Here is a 20,510-nt window from a genome sequence, read left to right as displayed (position 1 = left end):
AATGTGGATAGGCTTTTTCAATTAAGAGTAGGGGAGATTCAAACTAGAGGGCATGGTTTAAGATTGAAGGGGGAAAATTATAAGGGGAACATGAGGGGAAATTTCTTTACACAAAGGGTGGTGGGGATGTGGAATGAGCTTCCGGCAGACGTGGTTGAGGCGGGATCATTGGTTACATTTAAGGATAGACTGGATAGTTACATGGAGAGGAGAGGACTGGAGGGGTATGGACCGGGTGCTGGTCAGTGGGACTAGGAGGGTGGGGATTTGTTACGGCATGGACTAGTAGGGCCGAACTGGCCTGTTCTGTGCTATAAGTGGTTATATGGTTATAGGGTTCTCTGTTGGATTGAGACGTCGCCAAATATCCACTAAATTAAAATCTTTCATCAAAGCTCGGATTTGAATTGCCATTTTAGATTTTTTAACATTTTTTTTGAAATTTATCTAATAAAGGTTCTAAAACACAATTAAAATCTCCTCCAACTAGAACATTTTCATTGGCTTGTCCCAGAAGCAAAAATGCATCCGAAATAAATGCCTCATCATCCACATTTGGTGCATAAATTTTGAGTAAAGTCCAAAATTAATTAAAAATCTTACAATTCAATTTAATAATACGTCCTGCATTCATTTCCGTTGATTGTAATTCAAAAGGTAAATTTTTATCTATCAAAATTGCTACTCCCTTAGCTTTAGAGTTAAATGAAGAAAAAAAACATGTCCAACCCAGTCCCTCTTCAATTTCATACTTTCTTTTTCATTCAAATGTGTCTCCTGTAAAAAAGCAATATCAATTTTCATCTTTTTAATAAATGCCAAAAATCTCTTACGCTTGATTGGGTTATCTAATCCCTGAACATTAAAAGTAGCAAATTTCAAATTTGACATATCTAATACTATTACTAAATACCAAAAATAATCACAAAATTAATAATATTAAAAAAAAATTGTTATTATATAGGACCCTCAAATTAAAATATATAGGCCCTCCAAATAAAAAATCTAAAATATTGTCCTCCAAAATCCATATTCCAATTTCTCTCAGAGGACAGAAAAGGTACCAGGTTCAAGATTGGGAGCAGACACCATAGGATAAATGACCTGCTGCTGTTTCTATTCATTATCTTCTTTTATTCTCCCAAGTATTTATCATAAACTATTCCAGGGCCACCAAAAGATGTGTAAACAAAATCATCAAGTTTGTGGATATACCAATAGCATTCGAAATAATGATGAATCAGCTTATTGAGAGAAGGCTTGTCAAATGGTGTGAGTACAACAACCCGTGTCTCAAGGTAAACAAGACAATAAACAAGATCAACCACTCTCTGTTATACATTAGTGGCTCTGTTGTGGAGAGAGTGGAGAGCACAAATTGTCTTGATGTGTGTATAATGGATGACCTATCCTGGACCCAAAACACCTCCTCATTAGTCAGGAATGTGCAGCAAGGAGATTGAAGAGGTCAAGGCTACCAACCCCCATCTTGCCAAGATTTTACAGGAACACAATTGAGAGTGTCTTGTCTTGCTGAATCATTGCTTGGTATGGTAGCTGCAAAACATTGGACTGGAAGGTAATACAAAGGATCATTAAGACAACTGAGATGATCACGGTGATCTTCCTTTCCTTTATTACCAACAGTGTTGCTTAATTAGGACTCAAATAATTATCAAGGATTCCAACCATCCATCACACAGTTTCTTTGATCTACGACCACCAGGATGGAGGTACAGGAGATCAATATTAGGACTGCCAATCTGGGGCATAGCTTCTTTCTACATGCTGTGAGATTGATGAATGGTATTCTGTAACCTTGAGTCTCTGATAAATGAAAATGAGTAAATTATTTATAAATAAATATTTTACATTATATTTTTATATAAGTGTGTGATTATTATGTACAGAATTTGTGAGAAATGTGTGTCTTTGTGTGTGTGTGTGTACCGTGTTCTGGAGAAATGCTGTTTCATCTGGTTGTATAAGTACATTTTGTGCACAAATGCCAACCCTGAATATTTCTCTATCACTTTATATGCTTCTCTTTTTTGTCTCATGGTGCATTGTAGTAACTTAGTTTATACGATTATTGGTGCATCTTATACTGTGTTGCCATAGCAAGTAAGAATGTTACTGCATCTGTAACATCTTCTTTTTCTTTGGCTTGGCTTCGCGGACGAAGATTTATGGAGGGGGTAAAAAAGTCCACGTCAGCTGCAGGCTCGTTTGTGGCTGACCAGTCCGATGCGGGACAGGCAGACACGATTGCAGCGGTTGCAAGGGAAAATTGGTTGGTTGGGGTTGGGTGTTGGGTACTTGTGTATATGACAATAAACATTCATATTGCCAGAACTGTGCCCTGGGTGATGATGGGGTGGGGGGGGGGGGGCAACACACCTTCCAATAACCTTTAAGCACATTAAAATGCATAGGCACATTTATACATTGTACTCATCTGTTAAAAAAAAAATTCATCTGAAAGCAGTCAAATTTAAATGTCTATTTCACAGAAAATAACCATTCAATAAATAATCATACTCATTCAGTTGATGATTTAATTCTGGTTTATCTAATAGGATGAAATTGGTTGGCGAAATGCCACTAGACTCCTTGTCTTCTACACTAATGGGGAACTTCACTTTGCTGGGAACAATACAAAGAGTAGAATATTGCCAAATGAAGATTGCCACCTTGACATTCAGGGTGTTTACCTAGGTAATCGCCATCAGGTAAGCTGGCTTTTGATACTGATGGAATCAACATATAAATCACAAACAAACAAAATAACATCGTCAAGGATGGTCTTGCATGATTCATATTGGGTTGCACATCATGAGAACATTTCCACTGACTTTTCCAACCTTAGAGTGAATGTAAAATAGATGAACTGCTGCCACCTGAATAGGATGTTGGTTTAATGGAATATTAGTTACTAGAACAGTACAGATGATCACTTCTTCATTCTGTGGTGGTATTATTTATACTTGTGATGTGGAAAATCCTGGCAGATCTAGGTTAATTGACTATTTGTAAAGCTGGAGAAGGTCACTATCTGCTTGAATCAGCAGATTGGTGTTGTTTGAAAAGTGATCTTAGATTGGGGACTCATGGAGAGTGACCCAGAAATAAAAAAGAGTCAAGATGGCCAATGAATTGATGGGGAATTCAAGAAACAATTTTCTATATTTACAATTTTTCAGTTTTTATTCGAGACTACCTGGATGCATGACATCATGTGAAAACCTGAGATTGAATGCTGAAGTAAATATGCTCTAAAAATTCAGCACGAACTAATGGAGGCGCCATGGAAATTTAAGAGGATCGGATTGCAGAATATACTGTGGAACATAAAACATTACAGCTCAGGCCCTTCAACCCACAATGTTGTGCTGACGTATGGAAAACCACTCCATGACAATCAATTTTTCTCTACATCATACCTTTCATCCATGTGCTTATCTAAGAGCCTTGAATGTCACTATTGTACCAGCCTCCGCCACCACCCCCGACAATACATTCCAGGCACCCACCACCCTCTGAGCAAAACAAACTTTTCTTCATTCACCTTAACAGAGGTCCTCTGGTATTTGCTATTGTTGACCCCAAAATGGTGCTGGCTATCCACCCTATCTAAGCCTCTCATAAACGTATATGCCTGACATTTAATTACCCCCTAACATTACTCCCTGACCTGTCAATGAACTCTCCACCTCCCACCAATTTCACAACATAGAAATCAAAAAGTCTCAGATCCAACTTGGCCACATATTGTATCTCTATGAACAATAACAACCACACTGAGTTAATGTTGAACATTTTGCATTTATTTGTATTTTGCTATCATGTAATTTTGGAGTGTTTTTGATCGCAGAATTATCCATCCATTGCTCAATTGGCACGGAAACTTCATGACAATAAAATCCAGCTTCTCTTTGCTGTTAAGGAAAAGTTCAAAGATGTTTACAAGGTAGGAAAGTCTGAGGATTCAGCTTACTAGCTGTGGTTTTATGGAAAAGAGAAGAGCATGTCTCATGTATGGACAAAATACAGACCCTACAGCCTTCACTGGAAAATCTAATCTTGCTGCATTTTCAACCCTGAGGCATGAAGTTAAAGGAATTTGCCTCATACTGGTAGAGCTAAACATACAAAATAGATGTAGTATTCCTCTCTTCAGAATATGATTCCATTGAATTCCATTGATCTGAGGACACATCTTTAGACAAATGGAAATCCAAACACAATTGTAAGAACAAGTACCGAACATATTTCTGTGAGGAATGATGCCATATATAAGCAACTGAAGATCTTGGAAATATGATATCTGGTTTCATTTTAAAAATAATTTTAAAAATGTGAGGATTACTGACTAGATCTGCAATTATTGCCCATCTCTAATGCCCATGAATAGTGAAAGTTAGTGGTGAAGTTACAAAGAACACAGAACATAGAAGAGTACAGATCAAGAACAGGCGTTTGGACCCACTATGTCTATGCAGAATACAATGTCAAATTAAACTAAGTCTCTTCTGCCTGCAAATGATCCATATCCTCCTATTTCCTGCATAGGCATGTGCCTATCTAAAAGCCTCTTGAACATTACTATTCTACCTGCAAATTGAATGAAGATTATTTCAGATTTCTTATTTATTGTCAGAGTACATACATGATATCACATATAACCCTGAGATTCGTTTTTCTGCAGATGAGTCAGAATGACTAATTATTGGTAGTGCAAAAAAAAACCTATACACAAACAGATAACAAATGTAAACAAACTGACCTGTAATACAGAGAGAATTCAAAAAAATCGATAAAGTGTAAAAGTAAGAATCCTTAAATGAGTCCCTGGTTGAGTTTGTTGTTGAGGGGTCTGATGGTGCAGGGGAACCAGATGTTCCTGAACCTGGTGGTGCGAGTCTTGTGGCACCTACACCTCTTTCCTGACGGCAGCAGTGAGAACAGAACTTGTACTGGGTGGTGTGGATCTTTGATGATTGCTTCTGCTCTCCGACGGGAGTTTTCCCTACAGATGTCCTTGAAACTGGGGAGGATTTTGCCTGTGATGTCCTGGGCTGTGTCCACTACCTTTTGCAGGGCTTTACGCTCAGGGGTATTGGGGTATACAGAAGATTAAATTGCAATCATATAATCATTTGTGATTTGCTTTATTTTCTTAATTATTTTCAAGCATAGTAGTGAAATGCTGTAGACCTTCTGGTGAAAGTGCTCTCACCGTGTTGTTAGGTAGCAGTTCCAGGATTTAGATTCAGTGATGATAGATTTAGATTTCAGATTTATTGTCAGAGTACATACATGAAATCACATATAATCCTGAGAATCTTTTTCCTGCAGCGGGCAGAATTATCACTTTTTGGTAGTCCAAAAAAAAAAACTATACTCATCGTGAATATATCGACAAATAAAGAAATGTAATCAAGTTGTGCAATACAGAGAGGAAAAAACATCAATAATGTGCAAAAGGAAGAGTCCTTAAATGAGTCTCTGATTAACCATATATAACCATATAACCACTTACAGCCCAGAACAGGCCAGTTCGGCCCTACTAGTCCATGCCGTAGCAAATCCCCACCCTCCTAGTCCCACTGACCAGCACCCGGTCCATACCCCTCTAGTCCCCTCCTATCCATGTAATGATCCAGTCTTTCCTTAAATGTAACCAATGATCCCGCCTTGACCACGTCTGCCGGAAGCTCATTCCACATCCCCACCACCCTCTGCGTAAAGAAATTTCCCCTCATGTTCCCCTTATAATTTTCCCCCTTCAATCTTAAACCATGTCCTCTAGTTTGAATCTCCCCCTTTCTTAATTGAAAAAGCCTATCCACATTTACTCTGTCTGTCCCTTTTAAAATCTTAAACACCTCTATCAAGTCCCCTCTCAATCTTCTACGCTCCAGAGAAAAAAGCCCCAGTCTGTACAACCTTTCCCTGTAACTCAGACCCTGAAATCCTGTCAACATTCTCGTGATCCTTCTCTGCACTCTCTCTATTTTGTTTACATCTTTCCAATAATTTGGTGACCAAAACTGTACACAGTACTCCAAATTTGGCCTCACCAATGCCTTGTACAATTTCATCATAACCTCCCTACTCTTGAATTCAATACTCCGATTTATGAAGGCCAACATTCCAAATGCCTTCATCACCACACCATCTACCTGAGTATCAGCCTTGAGGGTACTATTTACCATAAGTCCTAAATCCCTTTGTTGCTCTGCACTCCTCAATTGTCTACCATTCAATGTATATGACCTATTTAAATTTGCCTTTCCAAAATGTAGCACCTCACATTTATCTGTATTAAATTCCATCAGCCATTTCTCAGCCCACACCTCCAACCTTCCTAAATCACCTTTTAATCTACAGTAATCTACCTCACTGTCCACAACACCACCAATCTTTGTGTCATCCGCAAACTTGCTTATCCAATTCTCCACCCCTACATCCAGATCGTTAATATATATAACAAATAATAGTGGACCCAGGACCGAATCCTGAGGAACTCCACTAGTCACCGGCCTCCAATTGGATAAACAATTTTCTACCTCTACTCTCTGACACCTTCCATCCAACCACTGCTGAATCCATTTCACTACCTCCTTATTTATACCTAATGCCTCCACTTTTTTCCTAACCTCCTGTGGAGAACTTTGTCAAAAGCTTTACTAAAGTCCAAATAGACAACATCCACAGCTTTCCCTTCATCAACCTAATTGAGTTTGTTGTTGAGGAGTCTGATGGTGGAGGGGTAGCAGCTGTTCCTAAGCCTGGTGGTACGAGTCTTGTGGCACCTGCATCTCTTTCCTGATGGCAGCAGCGAGGACAGAGTGTGTGCTGGGTGGTGTGGATCCTTGATGATTCTGTTCTCCAATGGCATTGTTCCTGTAGATGATGCCAATGGTGGGGAGGGTTTTTCCTGTGATATCCCGGCTGTGTCTACTATCTTTTACAGGGCTTCAGGGGTATTAGTGTCCCCATACCAGACCATGATGCAGCCGGTCAACATCAAGGATGGTGATGTTTTCAGATGCCTGCATCCTTGTGGTTCTCGGTGTTGAGGTTGTGAGTTTGAGGGTTGCCATTGAAGTACATATGTGAGTGACTGAAGGTCATTTTCTGGACAGTGTACCTACACCCATTATGCACCAGTAGAGAGAATGACTATTTAGGATGATCAAAAGGGTATCAATTAAGTGGGGTGGTTTCATTTGGATGGTGTTGAAATTGTTGAGTGTTGTTTGAGTTACGCACATGCAGGCAAGAGATGACTATTCCATCAAACTCCCTACTTGCATCTTGTAGATGGTGGAAAGCTTTAGGAAATTAATGGGTATATCCCATTTATGAACTCCTTGTTTAGCCACATCAGTTAAATTTCCAGTCAGTAAATCCAAGATCACAATCCTGGATTCTAGGTCATAGTCCTGTTTACTGGTTGTAGAATAGCCCAATGCAGTTATTTCACTGAATATCAATGGTAGATGGCTGGCCTCTTTCTTGTTTGAGTTGACATTTCTAGGCACTGTTGTCATACCACATTTCACCACTTGCTTGAGTGATATCTCTGTCCTGCTGTTAGTAGGCATGGGCGACTTCATTTCTGGCGGTGTTTTGAATCGATCTGAAATCACATGATCATCAGGGAATATTCACATTTCTGAATTAAATGTGGAAAGAAAATAATTGATGAAGCAGTTAAAGGTGGTGGATACTGAGGAACTCCTGCAGCGATGTCTTAGGACTGAGGTGATTGACCTCCAATCATGAAACATTTTTCCGTTGATTGATCTAGGCTGTACCATTTATCCTTGATGCCACATTTGGTGAAATGTGGCTTTAATATCAGGCTCATGCCAGTTCTGGAATTCAGCAATTTTATCTATGTTTAAGGCAAGGCAGTAATGAGTAATAATTTTTTTTTAGACATACAGCATGGTAACAGACCCTTCTAGCCCATGAGCCTGACTGCACCCCATTAACCTACATTAACCTAGGGTCTGAAGGTGAAGTGCCAGTTAATGAAGTAGACGAAGGCGGTGTAATCAAGCAGTAATCATGGCTTTTATTAACAGAAACTAGTGATATAATAATGAAAGACAATGAGTGCATACACAGTTACACCCAAGGGGACTGTCCTAAGTGGTAGAGATAATACACATCCAATGTCAGTAAAGCAGGGCTAGGTACAGTGAAAGACTGACAGCTCAACATAGATTCACCTCAGAAGGGTGGGAGGAAATTGGAGTGCCGGAGGAAATCCATACAAACACGGGGAGAATGTATCCAATCCTTACAAAGAGCTCTGGATTTGAACCTGTGCCACTGGCACTAATCACTACACTAAACATGCAGCTCACAGTTTATTGGTGAAATCCAGCTGAATGTTGGCAATGCAGTACACAAAAATGCGGGAAACTCAGCGGTCACGCAGTATCCATGGGAAGTAAAAGGAAGTAGACATTTCAGGCCTGAGCTCTTCGTCAGGAACGTTGAAACTTTTCAAAAGTCATGATATCAAAGTTTTTAGGGAGAAGGCAAGGGAGTGGGGCATGAAATTGCTTTCTGCCTGCCATAAGGCAGAGTCTCCATTAGTGTCGCCAAGCACCCCTACAGTAAGAGAGAAAGAGTAACAAAAGAGAGTCCCTTCAGAGTCACTGAGTGTCCATGGACTTGCCTTCAGAATTCCTAGGATCTGCAGCCACCGGACTCCTGTTCTATCCATTTGGCAACCCGAGATCTAGATGCAAATCTCTGACATTATTAGGAAGCTTTCAGTACCCGAGGCCCCTCGGAAGCCTTTGCATGCCCTCGGCACCCTCTCGAATCCCAGCTCCGATACCTGGCCCCCATGAGCTAATCCCCAGCAGCTCACACTCCAGATCCCCACCCCTTCCCTCTGCTTTCAAAGAGCTACCCCTCCTTCTCATTTCACAGGACTTTTTCTCTTCTACCTTCCCACCCACAAGCACCTATGATATCTTCCTGCCTGTGGGCCTATGCTCCTCCTCCTGCCCTTCCACCCACTATTTTATTCAGGCACTTACCTGCTTTGTGCTCATATCTTGACGCAAAACATTGGTTATGTATCTTTGCCATAAAAATGCTGCGTGACCTGCTGAATTTCTCCAACATTTTTGTGTATGAAAAGCGTCTGGTTTCTTGTTTAACTGAGAAGTTTAAGAAATGTTAAAGAAAAAAAATGAAGGAATACATTGATAGGATAGATTTAGAGGGATATGGGATAAATGCAAGCAGGTGGTATTGGTGTGGGTGGGACTTTGATTGGTTTGGGCAACTTGTGCTGAAGGGCCTGTTTCCTCACAGTATGACTCTAAATGATGGGGAGAGAATGCAGAAGTTTTAAGAAGGTTAATTCTTTAATCGGAGAACATTGGAAATCAAGTTATTAGTGACATCCAACAGACAGCTCCAAGAAAAGTGCAGAGAACAAAACAAAGGACTCTACATCACCTTTGTTGACCTCACCAAAGCCTTTGACACCGTGAGCAGGAAAGGGCTTTGGCAAATACTAGAGCGCATCGGATGCCCCCCAAAGTTCCTCAACATGATTATCCAACTGCACGAAAACCAACAAGGTCGGGTCAGATACAGCAATGAGCTCTCTGAACCCTTCTCCATTAACAATGGCGTGAAGCAAGGCTGTGTTCTCGCACCAACCCTCTTTTCAATCTTCTTCAGCATGATGCTGAACCAAGCCATGAAAGACCCCAACAATGAAGACGCTGTTTACATCCGGTACCGCACGGATGGCAGTCTCTTCAATCTGAGGCGCCTGCAAGCTCACACCAAGACACAAGAGAAACTTGTCCGTGAACTACTCTTTGCAGACGATGCCGCTTTAGTTGCCCATTCAGAGCCAGCTCTTCAGCGCTTGACGTCCTGCTTTGCGGAAACTGCCAAAATGTTTGGCCTGGAAGTCAGCCTGAAGAAAACTGAGGTCCTCCATCAGCCAGCTCCCCACCATGACTACCAGCCCCCCCACATCTCCATCGGGCACACAAAACTCAAAACGGTCAACCAGTTTACCTATCTCGGCTGCACCATTTCATCAGATGCAAGGATCGACAATGAGATAGACAACAGACTCGCCAAGGCAAATAGCGCCTTTGGAAGACTACACAAAAGAGTCTGGAAAAACAACCAACTGAAAAACCTCACAAAGATAAGCGTATACAGAGCCGTTGTCATACCCACACTCCTGTTCGGCTCCGAATCATGGATCCTCTACCGGCACCACCTACGGCTCCTAGAACGCTTCCACCAGCGTTGTCTCCGCTCCATCCTCAACATCCATTGGAGCGCTTACATCCCTAACGTCGAAGTACTCGAGATGGCAGAGGTCGACAGCATCGAGTCCACGCTGCTGAAGATCCAGCTGCGCTGGATGGGTCACGTCTCCAGAATGGAGGACCATCGCCTTCCCAAGATCGTGTTATATGGCGAGCTCTCCACTGGCCACCGTGACAGAGGTGCACCAAAGAAAAGGTACAAGGACTGCCTAAAGAAATCTCTTGGTGCCTGCCACATTGACCACCGCCAGTGGGCTGATAACGCCTCAAACCGTGCATCTTGGCGCCTCACAGTTTGGCGGGCAGCAACCTCCTTTGAAGAAGACTGCAGAGCCCACCTCACTGACAAAAGGCAACGGAGGAAAAACCCAACACCCAACCCCAACCAACCAATTTTCCCCTGCAACCGCTGCAATCGTGTCTGCCTGTCCCGCATCGGACTTGTCAGCCACAAACGAGCCTGCAGCTGACGTGGACTTTTTACCCCCTCCATAAATCTTCGTCCGCGAAGCCAAGCCAAAGAAAAGTTCTTCTGAGTACACCCAAACTCTTTCAGAACCATTGAGAGACCAGATTTCTTTTTGTGGTATTCTGGTGTTGCAGTTAGTTTGACTTTCATTTTATTCCTGCTGTATATATGTGCATGGATTGTGTACCAGATTCGTCAGTGAAACTGTTGATGGATAGACCCTTTGGGCCTATTCACTGTGGAGGCAGGTGGCTCAGCGGTTGGCCGCAGCCTGAAGGCATCCCACTTGTTGCTTGCATTCCAGGCATAGGTCTAAATGAGTGACTGCATTTGATTGCTCATTAGCTGGATGCTTTTCTGCTCCAAGGCAAGGAGAGTTAACATGGTGTAGTAGCTAACTATTCACATGCAGTTAATAGCTCCCCAAGAGGAGGCCAGCAGTCCAATCAAATCTGAGGATGCTCTCCACCTTGACATGAGATAATGAAATTATCTGTTGTTTTACTTATCTGTTGTTTTCCTTCAGCTGAGTATGTTAGCACCTTCTCTCTCACAAGGCAGCACTTAGGCATATCTAGGGTATTACAGCCAGTGCTGCTTGAACGAGGTGGGGGGGGGGGTTGGCGGACCACTGTCAGAGATGCAGTCATTTGATTTTTCATAGGGAAACCACTACAGACGGATGGTGGGGATGTCAGGGGATGTCATTGCATGGCCAGAGGGGCTGTCACAGGGCAGCTGGTGGGCTGTCAGGACACAGCCGGTGAGGCAGTCACAAAGCAGCCGGCAGGACTATCAAAGGGCAACCGGCGGGACTGTCAGCATGTGGCCCGTGGGGTGGTCACAGGGTGACCGGTGAGGCTGTCACAGGGTAACTGGTGGGGCTGTCAGCATATGGCAAACTGCTGAGATACATAACAAACAACCTCTGTAAATATTGGGGTGGGTGAAATATTTATAATAGTGTTGTTTTATTATCTGTCTATGCATATGTATAATTTCCTGCTCATTATTCAAGATGTAGCAAATTGTGCAAGTGTAGGAACTTGCGCAATATCAAGGGGAAAAGGCTTTCTCAGGACATTTCAAAACCATAGTTACATCTATCGGATGTCCAATTAGGGAGAATAAAACTCTGACACGACAGCAGCGAAGCTCAAGTAATCTTTATAATATGAGAACTAATGCTAGTTCTGTGATCATACTGTACTGGCTAAAGAAGAACAACCTTTCCAGATAATTTATATCGTCTCATTGGCCTTCTCAGCCAGACCACAGGCCATGGGTGGAACGACAGAATTTTGGTATTCATACTTTTTTTAGCCAAATCCAGTTGTTATGCTCTTTTATTAGTTACTGCAACCCATGTACTGAATATGCACAGACTATTGTTTTCTTTTCATTATTCCCTAAACAATGCCTATTTACATGTCATTTACATTATATTAGGCATTATGACAGCCCCACCGGTCACCCTGTGACAGCCCCACCGGCCACCCTGTGACAGCCCCACTAGCCACCCTGTGACAACTCCACCGGCTGCCCTGTGACAGTCCCACTGGCCATCCTGTGACAGCCCCGCCGGCCACCCCGTGACAGCTCCACTGGTTGCCATGAGACAGCCCTGCCAACTGCCCTGTGACAGCCCCACCAGCCACATTGTGAGACCTCCACTGACCACTCTGTGACAGCTCCACCGGCCGCCCAGTGACAGCTCCACCAGCTTCCCTGTGCCAGCCCCACCAGCCGCCCCGAGACAGCTCCACTGGCTGCCATGAGACAGCCCTGCCAGCTGCCCTGACAGCCCCACCAGCCACACTGTGAGAGCTCCACTGCCGCTCTGTGACAGCTCTACCAGCTGCCTTGTGACAGCCCCACCAGCCACACTGTGACAGCCCCTCCGGCCGCCCTGTGACAGCTCTACCAGCCGTGGACTGACAACCCACTAGCCACCCTATGGCAGCTCCACCCGCCCATTGCTTCTACCCCACTGGCTGCCCTCTGACAGTACCTGATTGGCTAATTCAAGTAAGTGTTTTTGTGCCCGGTGTAAAATATATGACAATAAAAATTTTATTATGGTGGGTTTTATATGGTGGGATTGACGGCAAGGACAGGTAGGGAAGGTGAAGTGGATGGCGTGGCGGTGGCGAGGTTGTGGGGTGAAGGGTTGAAGTAAGTAAGTTTTAACAGGGGGACCACAATTTCATGCTTGCCAAAAGCATTATTTTCCCTTGATACACCACTGGAGCAGCATAGTTAGTGTAGCAGTTAGTGCATTTCTGTGATAGCACTAGTGACCTTGGTAAGGGGTTTATTCATTTTCTGGGTGCTCTGATTTTCCTCTCACTGTTCAAAAACGTACCAGAGTTTTAGGTCATTTGGGTGTTTTGGTTGGCACAGGCTCATTGGCCAAAAGACCTGTTACTGTGGGTATGTCTAAATATAAAAATAAAATATAAAAGACTATGAGTTATAATACCTTCAGCTCTACACTGGAAGAAGCCAGATGAACATAAGTTAATTGCCAATATCATCATATAGGACATACTGTACCTGCCTTGATCTGACACAGATTGGCCCCACCAGGTTTCAGGCTGGTACTTACCAGGGGTCAAGAAGGAGAATTGTTTTCTGACTACTCTGGCATGCCGTCATCTTCTCTTAAAAACATTCTTAGGACAGCTGATCTTCTGGCTGTGTCCCTGCAACTTGCCCTCATCTATGTGCTCTTTGCGCATCAGCCCCACCCTCTGTCATTTTCCAACATAACACCCACTAGTGCATAAATTGTCTGTGCCAAAGCATTGATGTCATGCCATCTGCCACACCATGAACTTTTCCAATTTGAAACGTTCATCAGGGGTTGGCAAACATCCACCAGCCAGAAGCAATCAGTCAGTTACTGCTGGCGGAGTGTTTCTTCCTGCTGTTGAACATAACTTCAACCATGCAAGGTTATAGGTGGGTGTTAGCGGAATCACCAGTTTGGCAGTGACACCAATAAATTTACAACAAATGCTAATTAATACCATGAATTGCATGCTCGTCATATTTCTACTGAATGTTCACTGGACACTTACCAACACCAAATTCACCTCTCACATGATTCACAGCCCAGTGCAAGCACATAAGCTGCAGATGCCGTTTCGGAAAGCTGCAGCACACACAGCATCTGAAATAATGATAATGAGCTTATTGAGTTCAATTCTTGCTGATAAACTTCAAGCAAAGTACCCTCCAGCCTTTGAATGCTAATATATTAATTGTTCATCAAATCAAAATAAATGTTTGATCATGTAAATAATAGGTTTATTATTTATATTTGTCAATATTTCGGTACTTAATTTTCAAACATTTATCTCCCACCTCCTCCCAGCGGCCTCTCCTTTCACTTGTCTCTTCACCTCTCCCACCTTCTGGTCCATACCCTATCATCTCTTGACACCCTCCCCAGCTTCTTTACACAATACCATTGACATTTTACTTCAGTCTCGATAAGGGGTCCAGACCCTAAACTTTGCTTGACCCGCTGAGTTCCTGCAGAATGTTTATTCAAGATTCCAGCATCTGCAGACTTTATGTTTCTCCAATATTTTATTTGTTTTGGAATGAGATGGAAAGATACACAGCTCATTAGCCTGTTTTCATTACTCCAAATTGTATATACTCATTATTTCTAAAATAAATCATAATTGAACTAAACAAACTATATTTGTGGTCTAAGAATTAAAGCCAAAAATTCAGAGCATTGTCATTGTACACTAAATAAGGTTTACTGAAAATTCCTGCAACAATCAAATAATTATAATCCATATAATTGTGTGGTGATACACCGCTGGCCTACTGCAGGGGGCAACCTCTGTACCTGCAGGAGTGTAAGGGGACAGGACAATACCTGGCCGGGTGTCAATCAGTCGGCCTGAAGGGATTAAACCCCACCCGGGAGGGTGTCAATCTCCCTCCGGGATATAAGCCTGCGCTGACCTCCCGAAGCTCACTCAGAGTTACTGCAGCTACGGCCAGCCTGGCTCTGTGGAAGTCTTTGTGGATTAAAGCCTGTTGTACAGTCTTTACCTTGTGTGTGTCTGATTCTGGCTAACAGCGCACCACAATTTAATCCAGAAAATTTTCCCACGTGGAAAAACTCCTGAGTGCAGGGAGTCTCAAAGTCGACCCACACCACCTGGAAGCCCAGACACACTTCGAGATCTGGCAGCACGCAGTCAAGGCAATCATCGAGGCATACAAAGGTGGCATCCTGGACTCAGATCGGAAGAGGCTGGTCCTACTCCGGTTAAAGCTGGGTCCCCATGCCTTCCAGGCAACCAAAGGCTGCTCCACTTACAAGAGTGCAATGGACAATCTCAAGAACTTGTACAAGCCCCCCATGAATGTGATCTGTGCAAGGTACCTCCTCAACACCTGAGCCCAGCAACCCGGGGAGGCAGCTGATTCTTACCTGGGACACCTGAGAGAGTTGGCACGACCGTGTCTGGATGAACCCAGGGTAGGCAAAGGAGGTCGAGAGGCTGATCTGGGATGCCTTTGTCCGAGGGCTACACTCGAGGCCCATCAGGCAAAAGCTGCTGGAAGACAATATCTACGCCCTAACCAAGACAGTGGAAGTGGTCCAAACCCTGGAAGCGGCAGCCCTGCACATCGAACCCTTCGATTCCATGTTTCCCCAGGCTCCCTTATGGCCCTCTCACACTGCAGCTGCAGCCCCAGCCTAAGCTGGGGAAGAAAATGTTGCTGCGGCAGACACCCTGTGCCTCTGTAAGTACTGTGGGACCTGGGGTGGGTCAGACCGACGATCGCACCAAAACTGCCTGGCTAGAAGCCAGTACTGTTCCCAATGCAGCAAGAAAGGCCACTTCGCTAAAGTGTGCCTCTCAAAACCAGCCTGTAGCTCAGCGGCCCTCTATGACCTCCCCACCTCCCCGTGGACCCTTCCATGTGTGTGTGCCAGGTGGCGCCATTGTCCCCACTACAACTTCTGCCTTCCCTGACTTTGACGGTACAGTATCCGGCCCCACCAGCGATGGTCACAGCATGTGCCCCGAGCACTTGTATCAGCCCCCGCCCTCGCCGAGAACTACAGCGATGTCACTTCCGGCTCACAGTGTGATGTCACTTCCGTTGGCCGTAATGACATCACTCCCCCCAGTGGAACGAACATGGCTGGGGAAGGAGGCCAGCCACGCAGTGGGCCCCCATGTGCCGCCACCATCTTGGACCAGGCAGCAGCCGACACGGAAGGACCCTGACGACGATGAGAATGACGTGGTCAACATAGGCGATGATGAGGCCACCCTACCGGCACTCCCCACGCCTCTTGGTGCCAACGGCTGCTGCACGCCACATCCCACGACTGCTGTTGATGTGGTCAACACGGGCAATGACCAGGCCGCCCTACCGATGCTCCCCACACCTCTGGACACCATAAATCACTGCGCACGGCCAGAGAGTGCTGACTCCAACTCCGAGACAGTCCTGGCCGCCACCACACTGTCTTGGGACATCCCTCACAACCTCGGGCGCTCTATGATGGATGTGCAAGTCAACAGGCAGGTAACAAAGTGCCTGTTCGACAGTGGCAGCACCGAGAGCTTCATTCACCTGAGCATGGGCCATTCCCTGAGATTAAAACTCCACCAGACCACCTGCTCGATCGCCCTCTCTGCCAAGGATAAGACTGTTGGTACTCTCGGGCACTGCCGATATATCTGTGGGAGGGGAGACTTACACAGGGTTCAGGCTCCCGGTCATGCCCAAACTCTGCACCCCAGTCCTCCTGGGCCTAGATTTACAGTGCCACCTGTAGTGTCACCATTGCCTTTGGGGTCCCCAACCTCCATTCATGTTACACAGCACGCCAACCTACCAGCCCCAGCGAATCTGCAGCCTCTCCACACTATGCATCACCCCACCGGTACTCTTCCCACATCTTGCATGAGGCTGCCGCCAGAAGTAGGTGTTATTGCGTCGCAGACAGAGACTTCATCAAGGCGGAGGTGTGGCAACTCCTGGCGGAAGATGTCATAGAGCCCAGTAACAGCCCAAGTTCTGGTGGTCAAAGGGGGAAGTAAGCCGAGGATGGTCGTGGATTATAGCCAGACCATTAACTGGTACACCCAAATGAATGCCTACCCCCTGCCGAAGATTACTGACATGGTCAATGAAATAGCCCACTACCGGGTTTTCTCCACGATTGACCTGAAGTCGGTGTATCACCAAATCCACATCCACCTGAAGGACAAGCCCTACACCCCCTTTGAGGCGGACGGGTGCCTGTACCAGTTCCGGCGAGTTCACTTTTGGGGTCACAAACGGGGTCTCCATCTTCCAGTGGGAGATAGGGACCGCATGGTAGACTGGCACAAGCTGAAGGTGACATTCCCTTATCTGGATAATGTCACTATCTGTGGCCATGACCAGCCAGACCATGATGCTAACCTGGAGAAATTCCTCCAGACGGCCAGGGAGCTGAACCTCACTTACAACAAGGAGAAGTGTATGTTTAGCACCACCCGCCTCACCATCCTGGGGTACATCGTGGCCCAAGGGGTCGTTGGCCCAGATCCAGAAAGGATGCACCCATTAATGGAATTACCTCTCCCCGCCACGCTAAAGGCCCTCCGCAGGTGCCTTGGCCTATTTTCTTATTACTCGCAGTGGGTTCCTCACTTCTCGGACGAGGTCTGCCCATTGGCGCAAGGTACAACTTTTCCCCTCCCACCTGAGGCACAGGCAGTCTTCATCCGCATCAGGTAAGACATCACGGACGCCACAATGCAGGCTGTGGATGAGGACTCTCTCTTCCAGGCATAGAGCAATGCCTCCTAGGTAGCCCTCGCTGCTACCCTCAAACAAGAGGGGCACCCCATCGCTTTCTTCTCTAGGACTTTCCACGGCTCTAAGTTAGGGTATTCTGCCATTGAAAAGGAGGCCCAGGCGATTGTGGAAGCGGTCCGCTACTGCCTCCACTACATGGCCGGCAGGAGATTCACCCTCCTCACGGACCAGTAGGCCATGGCATTCATGTTAACACTACCCACAAGAGCAAGATCAAGAACGACAAGATCCAGGGCTGGAGAGTCGAGCTGGCAACCTACAGCTATGACATCCAGTACCGCCTCAGGAAGTTTAATGACTCCCCCGATACCCTCTCTTGGACCTGCACGTCTATGCATGATGACAGGCTGCAGGCATTGCATGAGTCCCTCTCCCATTTGGGTGTCACCAAGTTGTACCACTTCATTAAGTCCCGGAACCTGCCGTATACTATCAAGGACATCAGGGACATGACTGAGGCCTGCCAGGTGTGCACGTTTCTTCCACCCACCCCAGGCCCATGTTGTAAAGGCTACTCGGTCCTTCCAGTGTCTCAGCATGGACTTCAAAGGCCCCCTGCCTTCCACGAACCAAGATGTCTACTTCTTCACGAGTACTCACACTTCCCTTTCGCTATCCCTTGCCCGGACACCTCCACGGCCATCGTCATCAGGGCCCTGGGGCAGATCTTCACCATGTTTGGCTACCCCACTTTCATCCACAGCGACCGGGGGTCTAGTTTCAAGAGTGACGAGCTGCACCAGTACCTGACGGCGTGGGGCATTGCGACCAGTCGCACGACGAGCTATAACCCGAGAGGCAATGGGCAAGTGGAACGCGAAAATGGGGTGGTCTGGAAGGCAGTCCTCCTGGCTCTCAGGTCGAATGGGTGGGCCGTTGAGTACTGGCAGGACTCCCTGCCCGAGGTGCTCCATGCCATTTCGGTCGCTGCTGTGCACGGCTACCAACGAGACCCCTCATAAACATCTATTCTCATTCCCCAGGAAGTCGGCGACTGGAATGTCCCTCCCAGCATGGCTCACAATCCCAGGACCGGTGCTCCTGCATAAGCACATACGGACACACAAGGCCGAAGCCCTGGACGAGCAGGTCTTCCTCCTACATGCGAACCACAACTACGCCTATGTTAGGCTTGACAGTGGCAGGGAGGACACCGTCTCAACCAGGGACCTAGCACCAGCAGGAGCACCCACCACACCACACCATCCTTCAGCCCAGGACGACGTCGACCGGGGATACATCTCCATCCCCAGTACAGGACCTCCTTGATCACTAGGGGCCTGCTTCAGCCCTGGGAGACAAACCTGCCCCCCCACCCATCCAATACAACCCTCATACGTCGACCCTGGCCCCCCTGCCCACCCCTCTGCACGGCACCACACCAGTCACACAGACCCCTGCAGCCAGTCCCCCCACTTCCCCTCCAAAAAGTGACCAGGAGCCAGTCCTACGACGGTCACAGAGACCCCGGCGGCCGCTGGATCATCTCAACCTGTAAATATTGTATGTTGTATAGTGGGTACGATTCCTTGATACTGCCCCTCCCCCCACCCCAGGACAATTTTAAAGAAGGGGGTGAATGTGGTGGTATACCACCGGCCTACTGCAGGGGGCAACATCTGTACCTGCAGGAGTGTAATGGGACAGGACAACACCTGGCAGGCTGTCAATCAGTCGGCCTGAAGGGATCAAGCCCCTCTGGGGCAGGTGTCAATCACCCTCCGGCATATAAGCCTGCGCCAGCCTCCGAGTTACTCACTCAGAGTTACTGCAGCTACAGCCAGCCTGGCTCTGTGGAAGTCTTTGTGGATTAAAGCCTGTTGTACAGTCTTTACCTTGAGTGTGTCTGATTCTGGCTAACAGCGCACTACAAATTGACATTAGATTCATTGATAAAGTGGATGTTGCTGTCTGACTATAGCATTTAGTGGTGTTGACAATATTTTGTTTAATTAGAAGTGCTTCTGTATTTTGAACCTACTGTAGAGAGCAACATTTCTAACTAGCACTTCATCTTAGAACACATAGGTGTTTAAACTACATCCTCTGAATTCTGTGGTGTGACCGTGCTTCCTGCAAGCCGACTTTTATCAAACATATGTAAGATGAATAGGTAATGAGTTGAATTGAGCAGGATTTGCTCTGCCACCTGTATTCACCACACATGTCCCTGCCAGCGCTTACCTGGGCTTCATGTTGAGGACTAACTTTCCACCTGCTGGAGCCAAGACTTTAATAGCAAGTAGGTAGCAGAGACGTACTACTTTTCTACCTGTATTTATAAACCCTAGTTACTTCATAAGAAATAGGAGCAGGAGTAGGCCATTTGGCCCGTCAAGCTTCCTCCACCACTTAGTAAAATAATGGCTGATCTGACAGTGGACTCAGCTCCACCTACCTGCCTTTTCTTCACCACCCTTAAATCATTTACTGTGCAAAAACCAATCTAATTCTATTTAAGGCAGGTAACAATAGGCCAGTTAGCTTATTGACTGTGGTCAGGAAAAATAGGACTGTCTACAAGAGATATTGATAGGTTAAGTGAATGAGCCAGGATCTGGCAGATGGAAAATAATGTTGGTAAATGCAAGGTCATCCACTTTGGAAGAAAAATAGAAGATTTTCAACTGGTGAAAGATTGCAGCATGCTGTTGTGCAGAGGGTTTTGGGAGTGCTTATTCATGAATTGCAAAAGTTTGGTTTGCAGATGCAACAGCTGCAAAGATAAATAAAATTTAAAATGATAAAATTTATCATTTCGAGAAGTCAAATGAAATGTTGGACTTCAAAACCAGTAACAATTAATTTAAGAGTAGAGAGGCTCTGCTGCAACTGTACAGAGTATT

At 45.6% G+C, this 20,510-nt stretch overlaps 1 protein-coding gene across 4 annotated transcripts in view; it reads left to right on the top strand.

Moving 5' to 3' along the window:
- Positions 1–20,510, top strand: part of LOC138751743 (integrin beta-1-like) — a 178,361-nt gene that overhangs the window by 98,796 nt on the left and 59,055 nt on the right. For all 4 annotated transcript variants that reach the window (XM_069914445.1, XM_069914444.1, XM_069914446.1 and 1 more), the window contains 2 exons: positions 2,580–2,732; positions 3,875–3,970. In XM_069914445.1, the coding sequence (XP_069770546.1) occupies positions 2,580–2,732; positions 3,875–3,970 (249 nt within the window). The remainder of the gene's footprint in view (positions 1–2,579; positions 2,733–3,874; positions 3,971–20,510) is intronic.

The sequence above is a fragment of the Narcine bancroftii genome, chromosome 1 (assembly GCF_036971445.1).
Source record: "Narcine bancroftii isolate sNarBan1 chromosome 1, sNarBan1.hap1, whole genome shotgun sequence".
NCBI lineage: Eukaryota > Metazoa > Chordata > Chondrichthyes > Torpediniformes > Narcinidae > Narcine > Narcine bancroftii.
The sequence above is the reverse complement of the archived record's forward strand: the minus strand, read 5'-3'. Positions and strand labels throughout refer to the sequence as shown.